Source organism: Chiloscyllium plagiosum, unplaced genomic scaffold (genome assembly GCF_037043375.1).
Source record: "Chiloscyllium plagiosum isolate Xiang-an unplaced genomic scaffold, Cpla_swu_hap1 HiC_scaffold_12, whole genome shotgun sequence".
Lineage (NCBI taxonomy): Eukaryota > Metazoa > Chordata > Chondrichthyes > Orectolobiformes > Hemiscylliidae > Chiloscyllium > Chiloscyllium plagiosum.
In genome coordinates this window covers 106,417,641-106,434,705 of record NW_028270150.1, presented here as the reverse complement: position 1 = coordinate 106,434,705, position 17,065 = coordinate 106,417,641, and the positions used below count along the sequence as shown (strand labels likewise).

The following is a 17,065-nucleotide window of genomic DNA, read 5'->3' as shown; positions in this document are numbered from 1 at the left end:
GTACTTTGGGAAGATTGCCCAGTGCGCTTTCAAATGAAACAATGTGTTATTTCTAAACAAAGCTGAAGCCAGTTCAATTGCACGCATCAAAGTTCTCAGTTTTCATTTGAGGTTCTGGGGACGGCGAAGTGTATTTTTCAGCTCGTATAAGTAATGTTTTGAAGAACGTGATGGTGAACCTTTTAAAAATGTACACATTCTAAAAGAGCAGCAGAGGAACGTAAAAAGGCCATTGAGCCACCGTCCCATTTAATATTATCATGGCTGATCAAATTTTCAGTGCTTTTGACCCACATTAACTCTATATCTTTACACCATTGGTTCCTGAAGAAGGGCTTATGCCCGAAACTTCGATTCTCCTGTTCCTTGGATGCTGCCTGACCTGCTGCGCTTTTCCAGCAACACATTTTCACCATTGGTAATCAAAAAATTAACAGGCCTTAAAGCAAAACTGTTGAGTTTAGTCGTCCTATGTGAATATCTGTGGGGTGGAGGGGAGAAGGTGATAGGAGGCAGGACCATTGAATATTTATCAGGTTAGGTAGATAGATTCTTGTTAGTTGGGGATCCAGACCTATCAGATGTACATGGGAATGTAGAATTAGAAACGCAAAGAGATCAGCAATTAATCTTATTGTGTGGCAGAGAAGGCTTGAGGAGCTGAATAACCTACTCTGCTCCGAGATCAGATGTTCATGGGACGTATATTTGAATACCTTCAGGCAGATAAACTTTTAGAGAGAAGCTTGTGAAAAGCCCTGTTCTTCACACCCACTGTGGTCCACGTGCTCAGTACAAGTTGACAGTCCAAACCAGAATGAGCTAGGTATTATCAGCCCATTTGAAAGGATTAAACAGAGCAAGGAATAGTGGGTGATTTTCAGCAGCAGTTGTAAGTGAAACAGCAAAGAGTTAGTTAGTGAAGCAGCCGTTCCAGTGCATGTACCTGTGGTAGATAACTGCAGTTAACTTGCACAGGATCCTGCAAAGAAGAAATTGTGCAAGGTCCTATCCTTGATATGGACTGTCCTTAACTGGGAACCCTAGCTAGCCATATAGGGTTATAACCTTTCTCCGTCTACACTGGGGCTAAACCACATCGACTTTGATCACATGATCACAGGTAACATGAAACGATATGCCCTTAAAAGCACCATGTTTGTAGATGAGACCAGGTGTAAACCATTGGCCCCCTTATTAAAAAGTGAGGAAATATACCCAAAGGTTTGAGTAAATAATCTGTGGTACAATGGGGATTTTTTACAAATAAGTTAGCTGAAATTTAAAATATGACAAAAAAAATCTGTCCAGCAAAACAAAAATCTCCAAGTTAAAGTGAACTCTGCTGTGAGAAATTGATATTGTTTCTGGTTGCAGAGTGCCACCTGCTGGCTATCTACGGCTTCTGCAAACAGCTGGACTTGATTCTCATTGAATCATTACAGCACAGCAGTGCCAGTTCTGCTCAGGGCAGTCCAGTCTTTCACTGCATTAATTTGCAAATGTGAAGCTTCAAATTGAAACTGACCATATTGCCACATGAATATCGGCTAGGTTTGGTCTTGAGTGGAACATTAGGGGATGCTCAGTGAAATCCTTTCATCAACAACTTGGAGTTGTGTACATTGAGATCAGTCACTCAACAAGAATAGAGTACTGGCGGAGACTGGTCAAAGCGGATTTGAGTTTCCCAGAAGAGAAAAAGCGGCACAGGTATAGTCCGGTTGTGTGCCAGCTTGGAGAAAGGGATCCAGGTGGGCTGCCCAGATGTTGAGTAAAAATTTCCACCGAAGGCCCAGCACAACAGTGAGGTGATCCACTGCTCAACCCAGGGGAAGGAGGTTGGTGGTGTGAGAAGGAAAGCTTGCATTTTTAATAGTAGGCGAAAAGAGCAAGCATTTTCTTCAATCAAATTATGTACGACTCTTTTTAAATGTTTTTTATTGTGATGGATGTGGACACACTAGTTGGACCAGCATTTGCCAATCCCAAATTGTCCCTGAGAAGGTGGAAACCTGCTGCCTTGAACCTTTATCTTTTTTTAAAATTCACTCATTGGACATGGGCATTGCTAGCTGGCCGGCATTTTATTGTCCATCCCGGGTTGGTGAGAGGGTCACGGTGAGCTGCCTTCTTGAACCTCTGTAGTTGCACCCACAGTGTTATATGGAAAGGAGTTCCAGGATTTTGATTGAGCAACGGTGAAATTGTGCAATTAAATAACTTTTGCCAACAGAAGAATGACAGACAGTCCAAAACACTCATGCAAAGGACAGTTGAGATTCTGCGCACTGGGAGGGATAATACAAATATCAAAAGATGTACACACAGTAATAAGAGCTGCAAGAAACCAGTATAAGAACAAAGTAAGAGAGACATCAAGAGTAACCTGTGGTTTTGTGTTTACTTAACATAGACTTACCACACAATTGATAAATGGATGTCGTTTCTATTTATTTGAAGATCTAATATGGATTGCCCAGTGGCAGATTTATTACAGAAGTTACTTCTGTTACAGGAAAGCACAGCTACACTTAACTCTACATATTATAAGCTAGATGGATGCAGAGTGCTAATTTATTGTCATGGCAGATGGTGAAATTTGATTCAATAAAAATCTACATTGAAAAAGCCAGCCTATTGCCAACCACATAATGATTGTCATTAAAAGAAAACTCCCATCTCATTCATTAATGACCTTGAGTTAAGAAATCTGTCTGGCCTGGCCTACCTGGTCTGGCCTACATGTGACTCCACTCACATGGTTCTGGACAATCAGGGATGGGCAATAAATGCTAGCTGAGATAATGATACTGACAGCCCATGAATGATTTAAAAAAAAAGTCAGTCATGACCGTGTATCTCAGAGATTTTGAATTTTTTTCATTTGTTGTGGATGAATTGTTTCTTTAAAATTTATTATGTGGAATTTAGAATGCTGCCTATGACTTTCTCATAACCATGCTCATGTTCCCCTCTCCTGGAGATTTTAACCTGACTAAAAACTAAAAGGTAGAGAGGTATGATATAACATAACATGGACGGCAGGAATATCCACTGACACTTCTGTATCTTAAGCTGACAGGTATATATGACTTTCCATAATCAATATTTCATCGAACAACAGAGAACATAGAACGTTACAGTGCAGTACAGGCCCTTCAGCCCCAATGTTGCGCCAACCTGTGAAAGTAATCTGAAGCCCATCTAATCTGTCCCATTCTAATATTATCCATATGTAAGTCCATCGGCGAGTCTGCTACTATTGCAGGCAGGCCTTTCCATGCCCCTACTACTCTCTGAGTGAAGAAACTACCCCTAATATCTGTCCTAAATCTGTCACCCTCTCAATTTAAAGCCATGTCCCCTCTTGTTAGCCTTCACTATCTGAGGAAAAAGGCTCTCACTATGCACCCTTTCTAACCCTCTGATTATCTTATACGTCTCGATTAAGTCACCTCTCAACCATCTTCTTTCCAACAAAAACAGCCTCTTCCCTCAGCCTTTCCTCGTAAGTCCTTTCTTCCATACCAGGCAACATCCGAATAAATCTCCTCTGAACTCTTTCCAAATCTTCCCCTTTCTTCCTATAATGCAGTGACCAGAACTGTACACAATACTCCAGGTGCGGCCTAACCACTGTCTTGTACAGCTGAAACATGACCTAGTGGCTCCAAAACTCAATCCTGTGACCAACATCCTTCGGCACTATCCACAACTCTGCCTACCTTAGTGCCATCTGCAAATTTACTAACCCATTCTACTGCGCCCATATCCAGATCAGTTCTAAAAATGACAAACAGCAGTGGCTCCGAAACTCATCCTTGCAGCAGACCACTGGTAACTGAACTCCAGGATGAACATTTCCCATCAACCATCACCCTCTTGTCTTCTTTCAGCTAGCCAATTTCTGATCCAAACTGCTAAATCACCTTCAATCCTGAAACTCCATATTTTGTGCAATAGCCTACCATGTGGAACCTTATCAAATGCCTTACTGAAGTCCAAATACACCACATCAACCGTTTTACCTTCATCCACCTGTTTTGTCACCTTCTTGAAGAACTCAATAAGGTTTGTGAGGCACGACCTACCCTTCACAAAATCGTGTTGACTATCCCAAATCAAGTTATTCCTTTCCAGATGATTATAAATCCTATCTCTTTTAATCTTTTCCAGCACCTTACCTGCAACCGAAATAAGGCTCACTGGCCTATAATTACCAGGATTGTCCCGACTCCCCTTCTTAAACAAGGGTACAGCATTTGCTATCCTCCAGTCTTCTGGCACTACTCCTGTCAACAATGATGACATAAAGACCGAAGCCAAAGGCTCTGCAATCGCCTTCCTGGCTTCCCAGAGAATTTGAGGATAAATCCCATCCAGCCCAGGGGTCTTATCTATTTTCAGAACTTCCTAAACTGCTAAGACCTTCTCTTTGTCAGCCTTAATCCCATCTAATCTTGTAGCTTGTATCTCCGTATTCTCACTAGCATTGCCCTTATTTACTGTTAATACTGACGAAAAGTATTCATTAAGCGCTTCCCCTATGCCCTCAGATTCCACACACAATTTTCCATTACTATCTTTGATTGGGCCTAAACTTTCTCTAGTCATTCTTTTATTCCTGATATACCTACAGAAGACCCTAAGGTTTTCCTTGATCCTATCAGCCAACAATTTCTCATGTCCCCTCTTGGTTTTCTTAGCCCTCTCTTTAGATCTTTTCTGGCTAACTTATAAGTCTCAATCGCCCTATCTGAGCCTTCATGCTTATCCTCACACAAGCCACCACCTTCCTCTTGACACGATCTTAAACTTCGTTAATAAACCATGGCTCCCTCTCTTGACAATTACCTCCCTGCCTGGCAGGTATATATGTATCAAGGACCTGCCGTATCTGTTTCTTGAATAAGCTCCACATTTCAAGTGTCTACCCCCTGCAGTTTCCTTCCCTATCCTAAATCTTGCCTAATTGCATCATAATTGCCTTTCCCCTAGTTATACCTCTTTCCCTGCAGTATATCCTTGCCCATTGCTATTGTAAATATAACCGAATTATGGTCACTATTGCCATAGTGTTCACCTACTTCCAAACCTAACGCCTGGCCGAGTTCATTCCCCAGTACCAAATCCAATATGGCATCTCCCCTTGTTGGCCTGTCTACATATTGTGTCAGAAAACCCTCCTGTCCATACTGAATAAAAACTGACCCATCAAAACTACTTGAACTATAATATTCCCAGTCAATATTGGGGAAGTTAAAGTCCCCGTAACAACTACCCTGTTACTCTCGCTCCTATCAAGAATCATCTTTGCTATCCTTTCCTCTATGTCTCTGGAACTATTCAGAGGCCTATAGAAAACTCCCAACAGGGTGACCTCGCCTTTCCTGTTTCTAACCTCAGCCCAAACTACCTCAGTGGATGAGTCCTCAAATGTTCTCTCAGCTGCTGTAATGTTACCCTTGATTAACAATGACACCCCTCCCCTGCCTCTTTTACCTCCATCTTTGATCTTGCTGAAACATCTAAATCCCAGAATCTGCAAAACCCTTCCTGAACCTCCTTTAGCCATGTCTCCGAAATGACCACAGCATTGAAATCCCAGACACCAACCCATGCTGTAAGTTCACCCACCTTATTCTGGATGCTCCTGGAATTGAAGTACACACATCTCAAATCAACATCCTGATTGCCAGTGCCCTCTCACGACCTTGTAAACCTATCCCTGACCTCACTACCCTCAACCTCCTGTACTCTGGAGCTACAATTCAGGTTTCCATCCCCCTACTGCATTAGTTTAAACCCCATACAGTCATACAATCTTCAGTTCTCTCTCTCAATTTAATAATATCGCAGCCAATTTAATCCCATTGACATGCTTGTTCCTTTTAATATTTCTCCTTTCCGAGCAACTAATTCCCTTTGAAGGCGCAGTACGGTGGCTCACTAGTTAGCATTGCTGAGTCGCAGCACGAAGGACTTGGGTTCGATTCCACCCTCAGGTCTTTGCATACTCGCCCTGTGTCTGTTGGGGGGTTTCATTCGGGTGCTGCAGTTTCATCCCACAGTCCAAAGCTGTGCAGGTTATGTAGATTGACAAATTGTCCATAGTGTCCGGGGATGTGCAGGCTAGGTGGGTTAGCCATGGGAAATGCAGGATTACACGGATAGGTTAGGAGGCTGGGTTTGGGTGGCATGCTGTCCAGAGTGTCACTGCGGATTTGATGGGCTGAATGGCCTGCTTCCATACAGTAGGGATTCTAAGAATTGAAAGACTGGAGTATTCTGCAACTGTTGACTGGGATGAATGGTGTGAGGAGCAGAGAAGTAGAACATTTCCACTTGAGGTAGTGAATTCAAACAGTGTTAAAGCATTTTCTAAATGTGGCCACCTAAAACATGTTCCCTCTTGCTAATGTTTCTATCCAAAAGTCAATTGGTCTCACTCAGGCTGATGGTTACTGTACCAAAGGAACACTGCACTGTCAGATGGTGTCTTTCAGATGAGATGTTGAACTGAGGCCTTGTCTTTCATCTTGGATGGATGCAAATGATCCTGTGGTGCTATTCAAAAAGAGAGCAAGATAGTTCTCCCCAGTGTCATTACCAATGTTTATCTCCCAACCAGTGAAGCAATCATCTTGCCATTTACTACAATGTGTAGATGTGCTACTGATTTGTTATTGTTAATTATATGTCTACAAATCACTTTTCTACATTGCAACATTTTCAAACATAGTTCATTCACTGTGAAACATTGGATCACCATCAAATTATGGGAGTGGTCTTAGTACAAGTTCATTACTTCTGCACCTCCCTCCTTCCCTTCTGCCCATCCTCCCTCATGCCTTGCTCCTACGATTGTTCCCCTCCCTCCTGCTCCATGAGAATGTGTGCATTGTGTATGAAGCAACAATAGCTGTCCTTGTGGTTTCAGCAGTGAACTCTTCACTGTTCTGAACCCCTGAGGGATGTGTTGGTTCACTGTGATGTCATGATGCTTTAATTTGTAAATATCTGACAGGTTGCCTTTGCCAGACTGTAAATTAACCAGCCACTGGACTTTCAACCAACCAGAAAGCACACGCTGGAAACTTCCTATAAAGACTCAGCAGACAGATGTCAAGGTTTGAGCTCCTTTATTTCTCCAATAACGTACAGTTTTGAAATATCAGAAAAGTGGTGCTACTAAATTGAAGCGAATTGCTGTTTTTTCTCCCCCAAATCTTTATAACTAACTGGGGTAGCATGCTGGAAATCAAGCCCCACTATTCTCATCTTGAATGCAAATGTGAACATTTAATGAAATCACCAAATCAAACCACCATCAACTTCTCAAAAGCAACTTAGCCAGCGATACCCACATCCTAGGAATGAATTTTTTAAAACTGCTCAACTTTACCTTACTATCTAATTCAGGTTATAAAAATATTCATGTCAGAGTTTTCATTAAGCAGTTAATCACTTCATTGTAAGCAAACTGCTTTTAACCATTGATAAGAAAGAAACATGAATTGCTAAGCTGTGAGGTGCTTCGTTATAGGCCTGGTACCCAGGCACAAATCCCCTTCGTTATAGGCCTGGTACCCAGGCACAAATCCCCTTCATTATAGGCCTGGTACCCAGGCACAAATCCCCTTCGTTATAGGCCTGGTACCCAGGCACAAATCCCCTTCGTTATAGGCCTGGTACCCAGGCACAAATCCCCTTCGTTATAGGCCTGGTACCCAGGCACAAATCCCCTTCGTTATAGGCCTGGTACCCAGGCACAAATCCCCTTCGTTATAGGCCTGGTACCCAGGCACAAATCCCCTTCGTTATAGGCCTGGTACCCAGGCACAAATCCCCTTCGTTATAGGCCTGGTACCCAGGCACAAATCCCCTTTGCTAAGCTGTTGGGCTGGAATGAAAGTCATCACTCTTTGGTGCCATCTCGCCTCTAACGATGGCCTTGCCATTATGAGTCCATGCAGGACCTTGCCAAATCAGATGCCAGCAATGCTGCTGGGAACCGCACTGGCCCAAACTGCACTGATCTGTCACTACTATGTGTCCACTTCAGGCCCACCTTACCAATGCCACAGGGTCTCATACTAGGCCCAAACTCTTTCCCCTATTGTTCCTGTTTTCCTATTCAATGAGGGAATTTACAGCCATTTCCAGAAAAATGCTGAGTGAGATTCTCTGTGACCTCTCCACACAGGAGAAAGAGAGAGAAATTGCGCCTGCTTTTCCCCCCCTCACAGGCTGGGTATTTCTGCTGTATTGTCCACACACAAGACTATAGCGACTTGCCGAGGAACCAATCAGGTGTTTGTTACTATACTGAGCTGTCCTCAGCCCAAAGTAACTTGTCAATTGAATAACCAAAGCACTGTTGCGAGTCAAAGTTGCCCTTAACACAGTACTTTCCTCCCCCATTGCATTTATAATACACCATTGTTGTATCTTCTGTCAGCGTAGTAAATCTGTGGAATTCTTTACCTGTAGATTCTTGATAATTAATTATGTTCAAGGCTGAGACATAGATTTTTCATCAATGATAACATCAAAGGTTATGGGAAAAGGTGAGGAAGTGAAGTTGAGGAGTAGCAGGTCAGCCATGATCTCATTAAATGGGGGAGCAGACTTGATGGGCTGAATGGGTGACATCTGCTTCTATGTCTTATATCTATAACTTGCAATGAGTTTCTATCACTCACTCTTAAGAGTGCAACATCTTTGATTTGAAAGTGGAGTCACAGGTAGATAGGATAGTGAAGAAGGCGTTTGGTATGCTTTCCTTTATTGGTCAGAGTATTGAGTATAGATGTTGGGAGCAACTAGGAGAAAGTGAGGACTGCAGATGCTGGAGTACCAGAGTTGAAAAATGTGGTGCTGGAAAAACACAGTAGGCCAGGCAGCATCCGAGGAGCAGGAGAAGCCCTTCCTGAAGAAGGGCTTATGCCCGAAACGTCGATTCTCCTGCTTCTTGGATGCTGCCTGGCCTGCTGTGTTTTTCCAGCACCACATTTTTCAACTATAGAAGGTCATGTTGCGGCTGTACAGGACATTGGTTAGGCCACTGTTGGAATATTACGTGCAATTTTGGTCTCCTTCCTATCGGAATGATGTTGTGAAACTTGAAAGGGTTCAGAAAAGATTTACAAGGATGTTGCCAGGGTTGGAGGATTTGAGCTATAGGGAGAGGCTGAACAGGCTGGGGCTGTTTTCCCTGGAGCGTCAGAGGCTGAGAGGTGACCTTATAGAGGTTTATAAAATCACAAGGGGCATGGATAGGATAAATAGACAAAGTCTCTTCTCTGGGTTGAGGGAGTCCAGAACTAGAGGGCATAGGTTTAGGGTGAGAGGGGAAAGATATAAAGGAGACCTACGGGGCAATTTTTTCATGCAGAGGGTGGTATGTGTATGGAATGAGCTGCCAGAGAAAGTGGTGGAGGCTGGTACAATTACAACATTTAAGATGCATTTGTATGGGTATATGAATAGGAAGAAGGGCATGTGCCCGAAACGTCGAATCTTCTGTTCCCTAGATGCTGCCTGACCTGCTGTGCTGTTCCAGCAATAAAGTTTCAGTATATGAATAGGAAGGGTTTGGAGTGATATGGGCCGGGTGCTGGCATGTAGGACTAGATTGGGTTGGGATATCTGGTCGGCATGGATGAGTAGGACCAAAGGGTTTGTTTCCATGCTGTACATCTCTATGGCTCTATGACTAAAATAGGATTTCTTGCCAACTTCTTTGGTTTACAATCCAAAAATCTAGAAGTGGTCTTTACATTTCTCCTCTGTTCAAAATGTTTTTCATGACATGGAGTCTTACTGCATGGAATCAGACCATTTGGTCCAACTAGTCCAAGCCAACCATTCCCGAACTAAACTAGCTCTTGCCTACATTTGGTCCATATTCCTGCAAACCGTCCCTTTTCCAAACATATTGAAAATATTCTAACTGCACCTACATGCCCCAGGTCCTTCCCCTTCCACGCCTGAACCACTCTTTTAAAAAAAAGTTACCCCTTGTGTCCTTTTTAAAACTTTCTCCTCTCACCTTAAAAGTATGCACCCTAGTTTTGCCTTCCCCCACCCCGATCCCCCCCACTATCACCACCTTCCCCTCCCCCACCACCACCACCACCACCAGCAAAACTAGGGAAAAGACCTTGTATGCATCTTATCTGTGGCCCTCATGATTTAATAAACCACTAAAGTCATCCCTCAACCTCCTGCGCTGCAGTGGAAGACGTTTCAGCTATCCAGCCTATTTTTATATCTCAAACTCTCCCTTCCCGGCAACATTCTGGTAGACCTTTTCAGAACCTTTTATAATTTAATAATATCCTTCCGAGAGCAGGGTGACCAGCACTGGACACGGTAAATCAGAAAAGGCCTCAACAAGTCCTGTACAACATCACCATGATGACCCAACTCCTATCCCCAATGGTCTGAGCAATAAGGCCTTTTTAAACACCCTGTCCACCTATGAAGCAACTTTCAAAGTAGTATATACCTGAACCCCAAGGTCACACTGTTCTACAGCAGTACCCAGAGCACTATCATTAATTGTATGATCCTGCCCTGTTTGTCTCACATTTATCCAAATTAAACTCCATCTACCACTCCTCAGCCCATTGATCAAGATCTCTTTGTAATCTTAGATAACCTTCTTCACTGTCCATTATACCACCAATTTTGGTATCATCTACAAACTTACCAACCACGCCTCCTATATGCTCATCCGAACTGTTCATATAAATGACAAACAAAAGATGAACACCGCTGGTGACAAGCCTCCAGTCTGGAAAACAACCCTCTACTAAATCCCTGTGTCTCCCACCATCAAGCCAATTTTGTATACAAAAGCTCACCCTGAATCCAATCTGATCGAACTTTGCTGTGCCATGCAGTTCTTGTCAAAGGCTTTAGTAGAGTGCATGTAAACCATGTCTAATGCTGTGCTGTCAACCTTTTTGGTTACTTCCTCAAAAAATTCTATCACATTTGAGAAACACTATATCCCTCACACAAAGCCATGTTGACTACCCCAATCAGTCCTTGCCTCTCCAACTGCATGCAAATCCTATCTTACCCACCACCAATGTCAGGCTCACAGAAAGACTTCTCTTAACAGTCTTTCTTAAGTAAAGACACAACATTAGCCATCCTCCAGTCCTCCGGCACTTCACCCGTGATTATAGATGATAAACATATTTCTGCTAGGGGCCTCGTAATTTTTTCCCTAAATGTCCTGGGATACTCAGGTCCCAGAGGTTTATCCACCTTTATGTTTTCTCAGGAGAAAGTGAGGTCTGCAGATGCTGGAGATCAGAGCTGGAAATGTGTTGCTGGAAAAGCGCAGCAGGTCAGGCAGCATCCAGGGAACAGGAGAATCGACGTTTCGGGCATAAGCCCTTCTTTATGTTTTCTCAGACCTCCAGCACTTCTGTAATGTGAACGGTCTACAAAACATCAGTATTTTTTCCCCAAGTTTTCTAGCATCCATTTCTTTCTCCACAATAAAAACTGACACGAAATATTAATTTACTATGTCTCCCATCTCCTGAGGTTCACCACGTAGACGACTTCATGGATCTTTAAGGGGCCTGTTCTCTCTGGTTGTTCTAATGTCCTTAAAAACATCTCTTCGGATTATCCTTAAACTTATCTGCCATCAAAGCACAAAACGTCTTTGCACCCATGCCATATACAAATCCCACATCATATATAATTTTTTCTTAAATTCACACTTTATTCCACCACTTTTATAATGTATCTGCTCTCACATTATCTTTACCAGCAATGTGAACAATCTTTACGTTGAATCATCAGTAAACATCATCTGAAGAATCTCACATTTTATGTTTTAAACTTTTCAATGAATATTAGCGAATTGTGGTCATTCTAGGTTAACGTTTCATTGTCAGCATATCAGACAAATTTCAAAGAGCCAATATTAATTTCAGTCTCTTTACTACAAGAGCTAAAAAGTCATATAGCACAGAAACACACCCTTCAACTCACCCTGTCCCTGCCAAACAACAACCACCAAATTACACTAATCCCGCTTACCTGCACTTGGTCTAATATGCCCTAGCACATGAGTACCTATCTATCACTCGCAGGCAGCGTATTTTGCATTTCTACCACCCTCTGGGTAAAACATAATTCCTCAGATTCCCTCTAAACCAATTATTCCTCAACTTAAAATTATGTCCAAAGGATACTCAAGAACTACCCTATCTATTTATACCTTAGATTCCCCCCAACATCTCTTAGCTTCCCCTGCTCCAGAGAAAGCAAACCCAGCCTATCCAATCTATATTCATAACTGAGACTTTCCATTGCCTGGTGAATCTCCTTTGCACCCTCTCCAATGCAATCACATCATTCTGATAATATGGCACCAGCTTTTGAAGTGCTGCTTCTTTATCAGGTGGTTGTGGAGCAGGACCATAAGACACAAAATCTCATAACAAAAGATTAGTGTCATGCAGTTGAACAAACTTAGATTAAGTCTTTCATGTTTTAGAATGGGTTTGCTCGTTTCAGTTCTTTAATATGTAAATCCCAGAACTTCTTTTAAGTCACATTCTCAAATGTGACTTAATGCATGACATTTAATTACCTATGGGAGTGAGGGTGGGGTATGGAAAGCGTGGAGGGGAAGAGCATTGTACACTTCCTTCCATTATTCATCCCTATTCTCTGCTTTGTCTGTTAGACAATGATATTTGAAACTTTGAATTTTGTCAGAGATAGAAGTGACTTAACATTTTGATATTTTTGAAAATGAAATCTTCAGAGTCGTATTTGGCTTTGAGTGGGACTTATGCATTCTTGTGTTCTTAGGGTCCGGTGTACCTGAAGGTCCAGGGATATCCATTAGAACGGCATGAGTCAAGAGGCTTCAGCTTCACCGAGCACCAAGCCCATTGGAGAATTCCCCTGCATGAAGTTAATATTGTTTGTGATGTTGCCACAGTCAAAGGTAATACCCTGTCAAAGACATGCTGTTCCTCATTGGGGTAAAATAGCAACTGATTTACGCCACTGTTGATCCACGTGATTCGTGCTCTGTATTTTTAGATTTCTTTCTGAACTGCGGGGCTGCAAAGAGCTCTGTCTTTGATACAGAATCGGTCAGAATTGAAGCCAGAAGGAATTAGCAAAGTGAAGGAGCTGACTGCTCCCCAGAAAACACAGTATAATGAACAAATTAGAAACAAGCAAAAGCAGACCACACAGAGTCTGAGACTTGTGGAATCAGTTAGCAGAAAGCAATATTTGAATTAAATTGATCCAAAATGTTGTGGAAGTGTTTCTAAAAAAAAAAGTTTAAGAGGACAATTGCATTTATATAAAACCTTCCATACTTTCAAGACTTGCCAAAGTACTTCCAGAAGACCATAAGACATAGGAGCGCAAGTAAGGCCATTAGGCCCATCGAGTCCACTCCGCCATTCAATCATGGCTGATGGGCATTTCAACTCCACTTACCCGCATTCTCCCCTTAGCCCTTAATTCCTTGTGACATCAAGAATTTATCAATCTCTGCCTTGAAGACATTTAGCGTCCCGGCCTCCACTGCACTCTGCGGCAATGAATTCCACAGGCCCACCACTCTCTGGCAGAAGAAATGTCTCTGCATTTCTGTTCTGAATTTACCTCCTCTAATTCTAAGGCTGTGTCCACGGGTCCTAGTCTCCTCGCCTAACGGAAACAATTTCCTAGCATCCACCCTCTCCAAGCCATGTATTATCTTGTAAGTTTCTATTAGATCTCCCCTTAATCTTCTAAACTCCAATGAATACAATCCCAGGATCCTCAGCCGTTCCTCATATGTTAGACCTACCATTCCAGGGATCATCCGTGTGAATCTCCGCTGGACACGCTCCAGTGCCAGTATGTCCTTCCTGAGGTATGGGGACCAAAACTGGACACAGTACTCCAAATGGGGCCTAACCAGAGCTTTATAAAGTCTCAGTAGCACAACAGTGCTTTTATATTCCAACCCCCTTGAGATAATTGGCAACATTGCATTTGCTTTCTTAATCACGGACTCAACCTGCATGTTTTCCTTTAGAGAATCCTCAACTAGCACTCCCAGATCCCTCTGTACTTTGGCTTTACGAATTTTCTCACCGTTTAGAAAATAGTCCATGCTTGTATTCTTTTTTCCAAAGTGCAAGACCTCGCATTTGCTCACATTGAATTCCATCAGCCATTTCCTGGACCACTCTCCCAAACTGTCTAGATCCTTCTGCAGCCTCCCCACTTCCTCAGTATTACCTGCCTGTCCACCTAACTTTGTATCATCAGCAAACTTCGCTAGAATGCCCCCAGTCCCTTCATCCAAATCATTAATATATAACGTGAACAGCTGCGGCCCCAACACTGAACCCTGCGGGACACCGCTTGTCACCGGCTGCCATTCTGAAAAAGAACCTTTTATCCCAACTCTCTGCCTTCTGTCAGACAGCCAATCCTCAATCCATACCAGTAGCTCACCTCGAACACCATGGGCCCTCACCTTACTCAGCAGCCTCCCGTGTGGCATCTTTTGGAAGTCGAGGTAGACCACATCCACTGGGTTTCCCCGGTCTAACCTACTTGTCACCTCTTCAAAGAACTCCAATAGGTTTGTCAGGCACGACCTCCCCTTACTAAATCCATGTTGACTTGTTCTAATCCGACCCTGCTCTTCCAAGAATTTAGAAACCTCATCCTTAATGATGGATTCTAGAATTTTACCAACAACCGAGGTTAGGCTAATTGGCCTAATTGGCTAATTGGCTTCACAGCCAATGGAATATGCTTCCCATGTTAGGAACCCAAAAACTATTTTACACAGGGATGAACCACAAACAGCAATATGACGATGACCAAATAGCCTGTTTTAATGATGTTGGTTGAAAGATAAATATTGATCAGGAGATTGGGGAGAACTCCTCTGATCTTTTTTGAAGTAATGCTGTGGGGTTATTCCTGGCAACCTGAGAGGACATACAGGTCCTTGTTTTATTATTTAGTCACAAGACATGACCTCCACCTATACAAGTCCTTCAGTGGTCTGTTGGAGTAATGATCTAGAACACAGGCTCAAACCTCTAATGAGTAAAGCCATGAGCAATTCTACAACACTGAGACACAGTTGACCTGCTGAACCTAGCTTGCATTGTGAGACCTGTGCTAAAGAACCAAACTATTTATTTACAATTTACAAAGTCCTCCTTCCACTCGAAAATGGCCAGTTTTTCGGATCTCATCAGGACAGAGCTTGACAAGTGTCCAGGTAGAATTGACTCGGTAAAGCATTAATTCAGTAAAGTTGGGGAGCAAGTGTTTGCAGAAGAGAAGGGAAATTTCTACCATATCTTTATCGTCTGCCTATGTTAAATTTCTAGCACAGAACATAGCTGATCAGTCATCAGAACTCTTGGTCTGTTATCACCAGTGGTGGAAAATCTGTGAAGATATGGACGACTGCCTGCCATGAATTGTCGATATTCAGAGTTTGAGAAGATTTGTATCTCGGGTTGTGGATGAGGTTGTTGACTTGCTCGCTGAGCTGGTAAGTTTGTTTGCAAGCATTTCGTCATCATACTAGGCAACATCATCAGTGCGCCTCCAGGGAAGCATTGGTGTCTGTCCACTTGCTGCTTGTGTGTCCTGGTTTGCTGGGATGGGTAGTGTCATTTCCAGTTTTGTTTCTGGTTCAGTTTCTCAGTGGTTGGTATATGGGGTCCATCTCTACATGTTTGTTAATGGAGTTCTGGGTTGAGTGCCAGGTTCCAGGAGTGTTTGTGCATGGCTGTTTGGCTTGAACCAGACTGAACCAGAAACAAAACCGGAAATGACACTACCCACGCCAGCAAACCAGGACACACAAACCGCAAGTGGGACAGACCACCAATGCTTCATCGGAGGTACACTGGTGATGTTACCTGACATGGTAATGAACATCTGCGAATAAACTTACTACCTCAGCGAGTGAGTCAACAACCTCAAAGTGTAAACGTAGCAAAAATTGGGTTCCTGACAGGAATATGAACACCACCTCAGTGATTCCTGCCCTTGGGTCCTGCATGGAGTTCACTAACAGCATGAGGTGCATGGGCATGTCGGCTCTGCACTGTTAACTGTGACATCAATACATGGTCAATTAACCATCTGATGCCCACTGTTTGGACTCAGCCAAGGAGAATGGGCAAAGCTCCAGAGAGCATCAAGTGTGCGCAAAGCCTACACCAGTTATGTTTCCCAGGAGAACTGAGTTAGGGAAAATGAGACCAAAAGTAAAACTATGACCAGTATTAAGGAAGAAGACTCACACTGGTATGTGGCTTTCCATGTCGGGCCTCCCAATGTATTCAGGTTAGTCACATGTTGTAAAGTAAGAAAGTCAGCTGCCAATTTGCACACAGCAAGCCCCCACAAACAGCAAATCCCCACAAGCAAACCCCCCCCCCCCCCCCCCCCCCCCCGCCCGCCCCCAAACAGCAATGTGATAAATGACCAAATAATTTTTTTTTGAGATTTTGGTTGAAGAACAAATATCAGCCAAGGCACTTCCCATCTCTTCTTTGAATCACACCAATGTTCTTTGACATCCACTGAGAGGGCGTTTGAGTCTTGCTTTGCTATCTCATCTGGAAGTCAGCCAATCTGACAGTACAGCTGTCTGTCAATGCTGCATTGGAATGGCAGCCTGAATTTTGTAATCAAATCTTTGGAATAGGACTTTGAACCTACCACATCCTTATTCAGAAATGGGTGCTACCAGCTGTACTGCAGCTAACAGCAAGCTCATGTTGCATTTCCTCTCTCAATGTTCTGCTTTAATCTGGTGACAGCTGATTCACCAACACTGAGATTCTGCCACTGAACTGTAAGGAAGCTAGCGCAATATATACACTGAATGTGGAGGAGCATAGTGACTACTCTAATCTGGCTCCTTCGTTCACTTGCCTGAACTGAGGGAGGGTTTTCAACTTCCTGTGCAACTTGTAGTCAAGACAAGCTGACATATGCCGATTTGTGATTTGCAGATGAGTCAGAG

The 17,065-nt window shown here is 43.1% G+C and overlaps 1 protein-coding gene across 4 annotated transcripts in view; it reads left to right on the top strand.

Moving 5' to 3' along the window:
- The window catches only part of vwa8 (von Willebrand factor A domain containing 8), a 367,132-nt gene that overhangs the window by 218,635 nt on the left and 131,432 nt on the right, over positions 1 to 17,065 (top strand). For 3 of the 4 annotated variants that reach the window (XM_087993166.1, XM_087993165.1, XM_087993167.1), the window contains 2 exons: positions 7,031 to 7,133; positions 12,856 to 12,994. In XM_087993166.1, coding sequence (XP_087849292.1) covers positions 7,031 to 7,133; positions 12,856 to 12,994 — 242 coding nt within the window. The remainder of the gene's footprint in view (positions 1 to 7,030; positions 7,134 to 12,855; positions 12,995 to 17,065) is intronic. The other variant, XM_087993168.1, reaches the window with a different exon arrangement.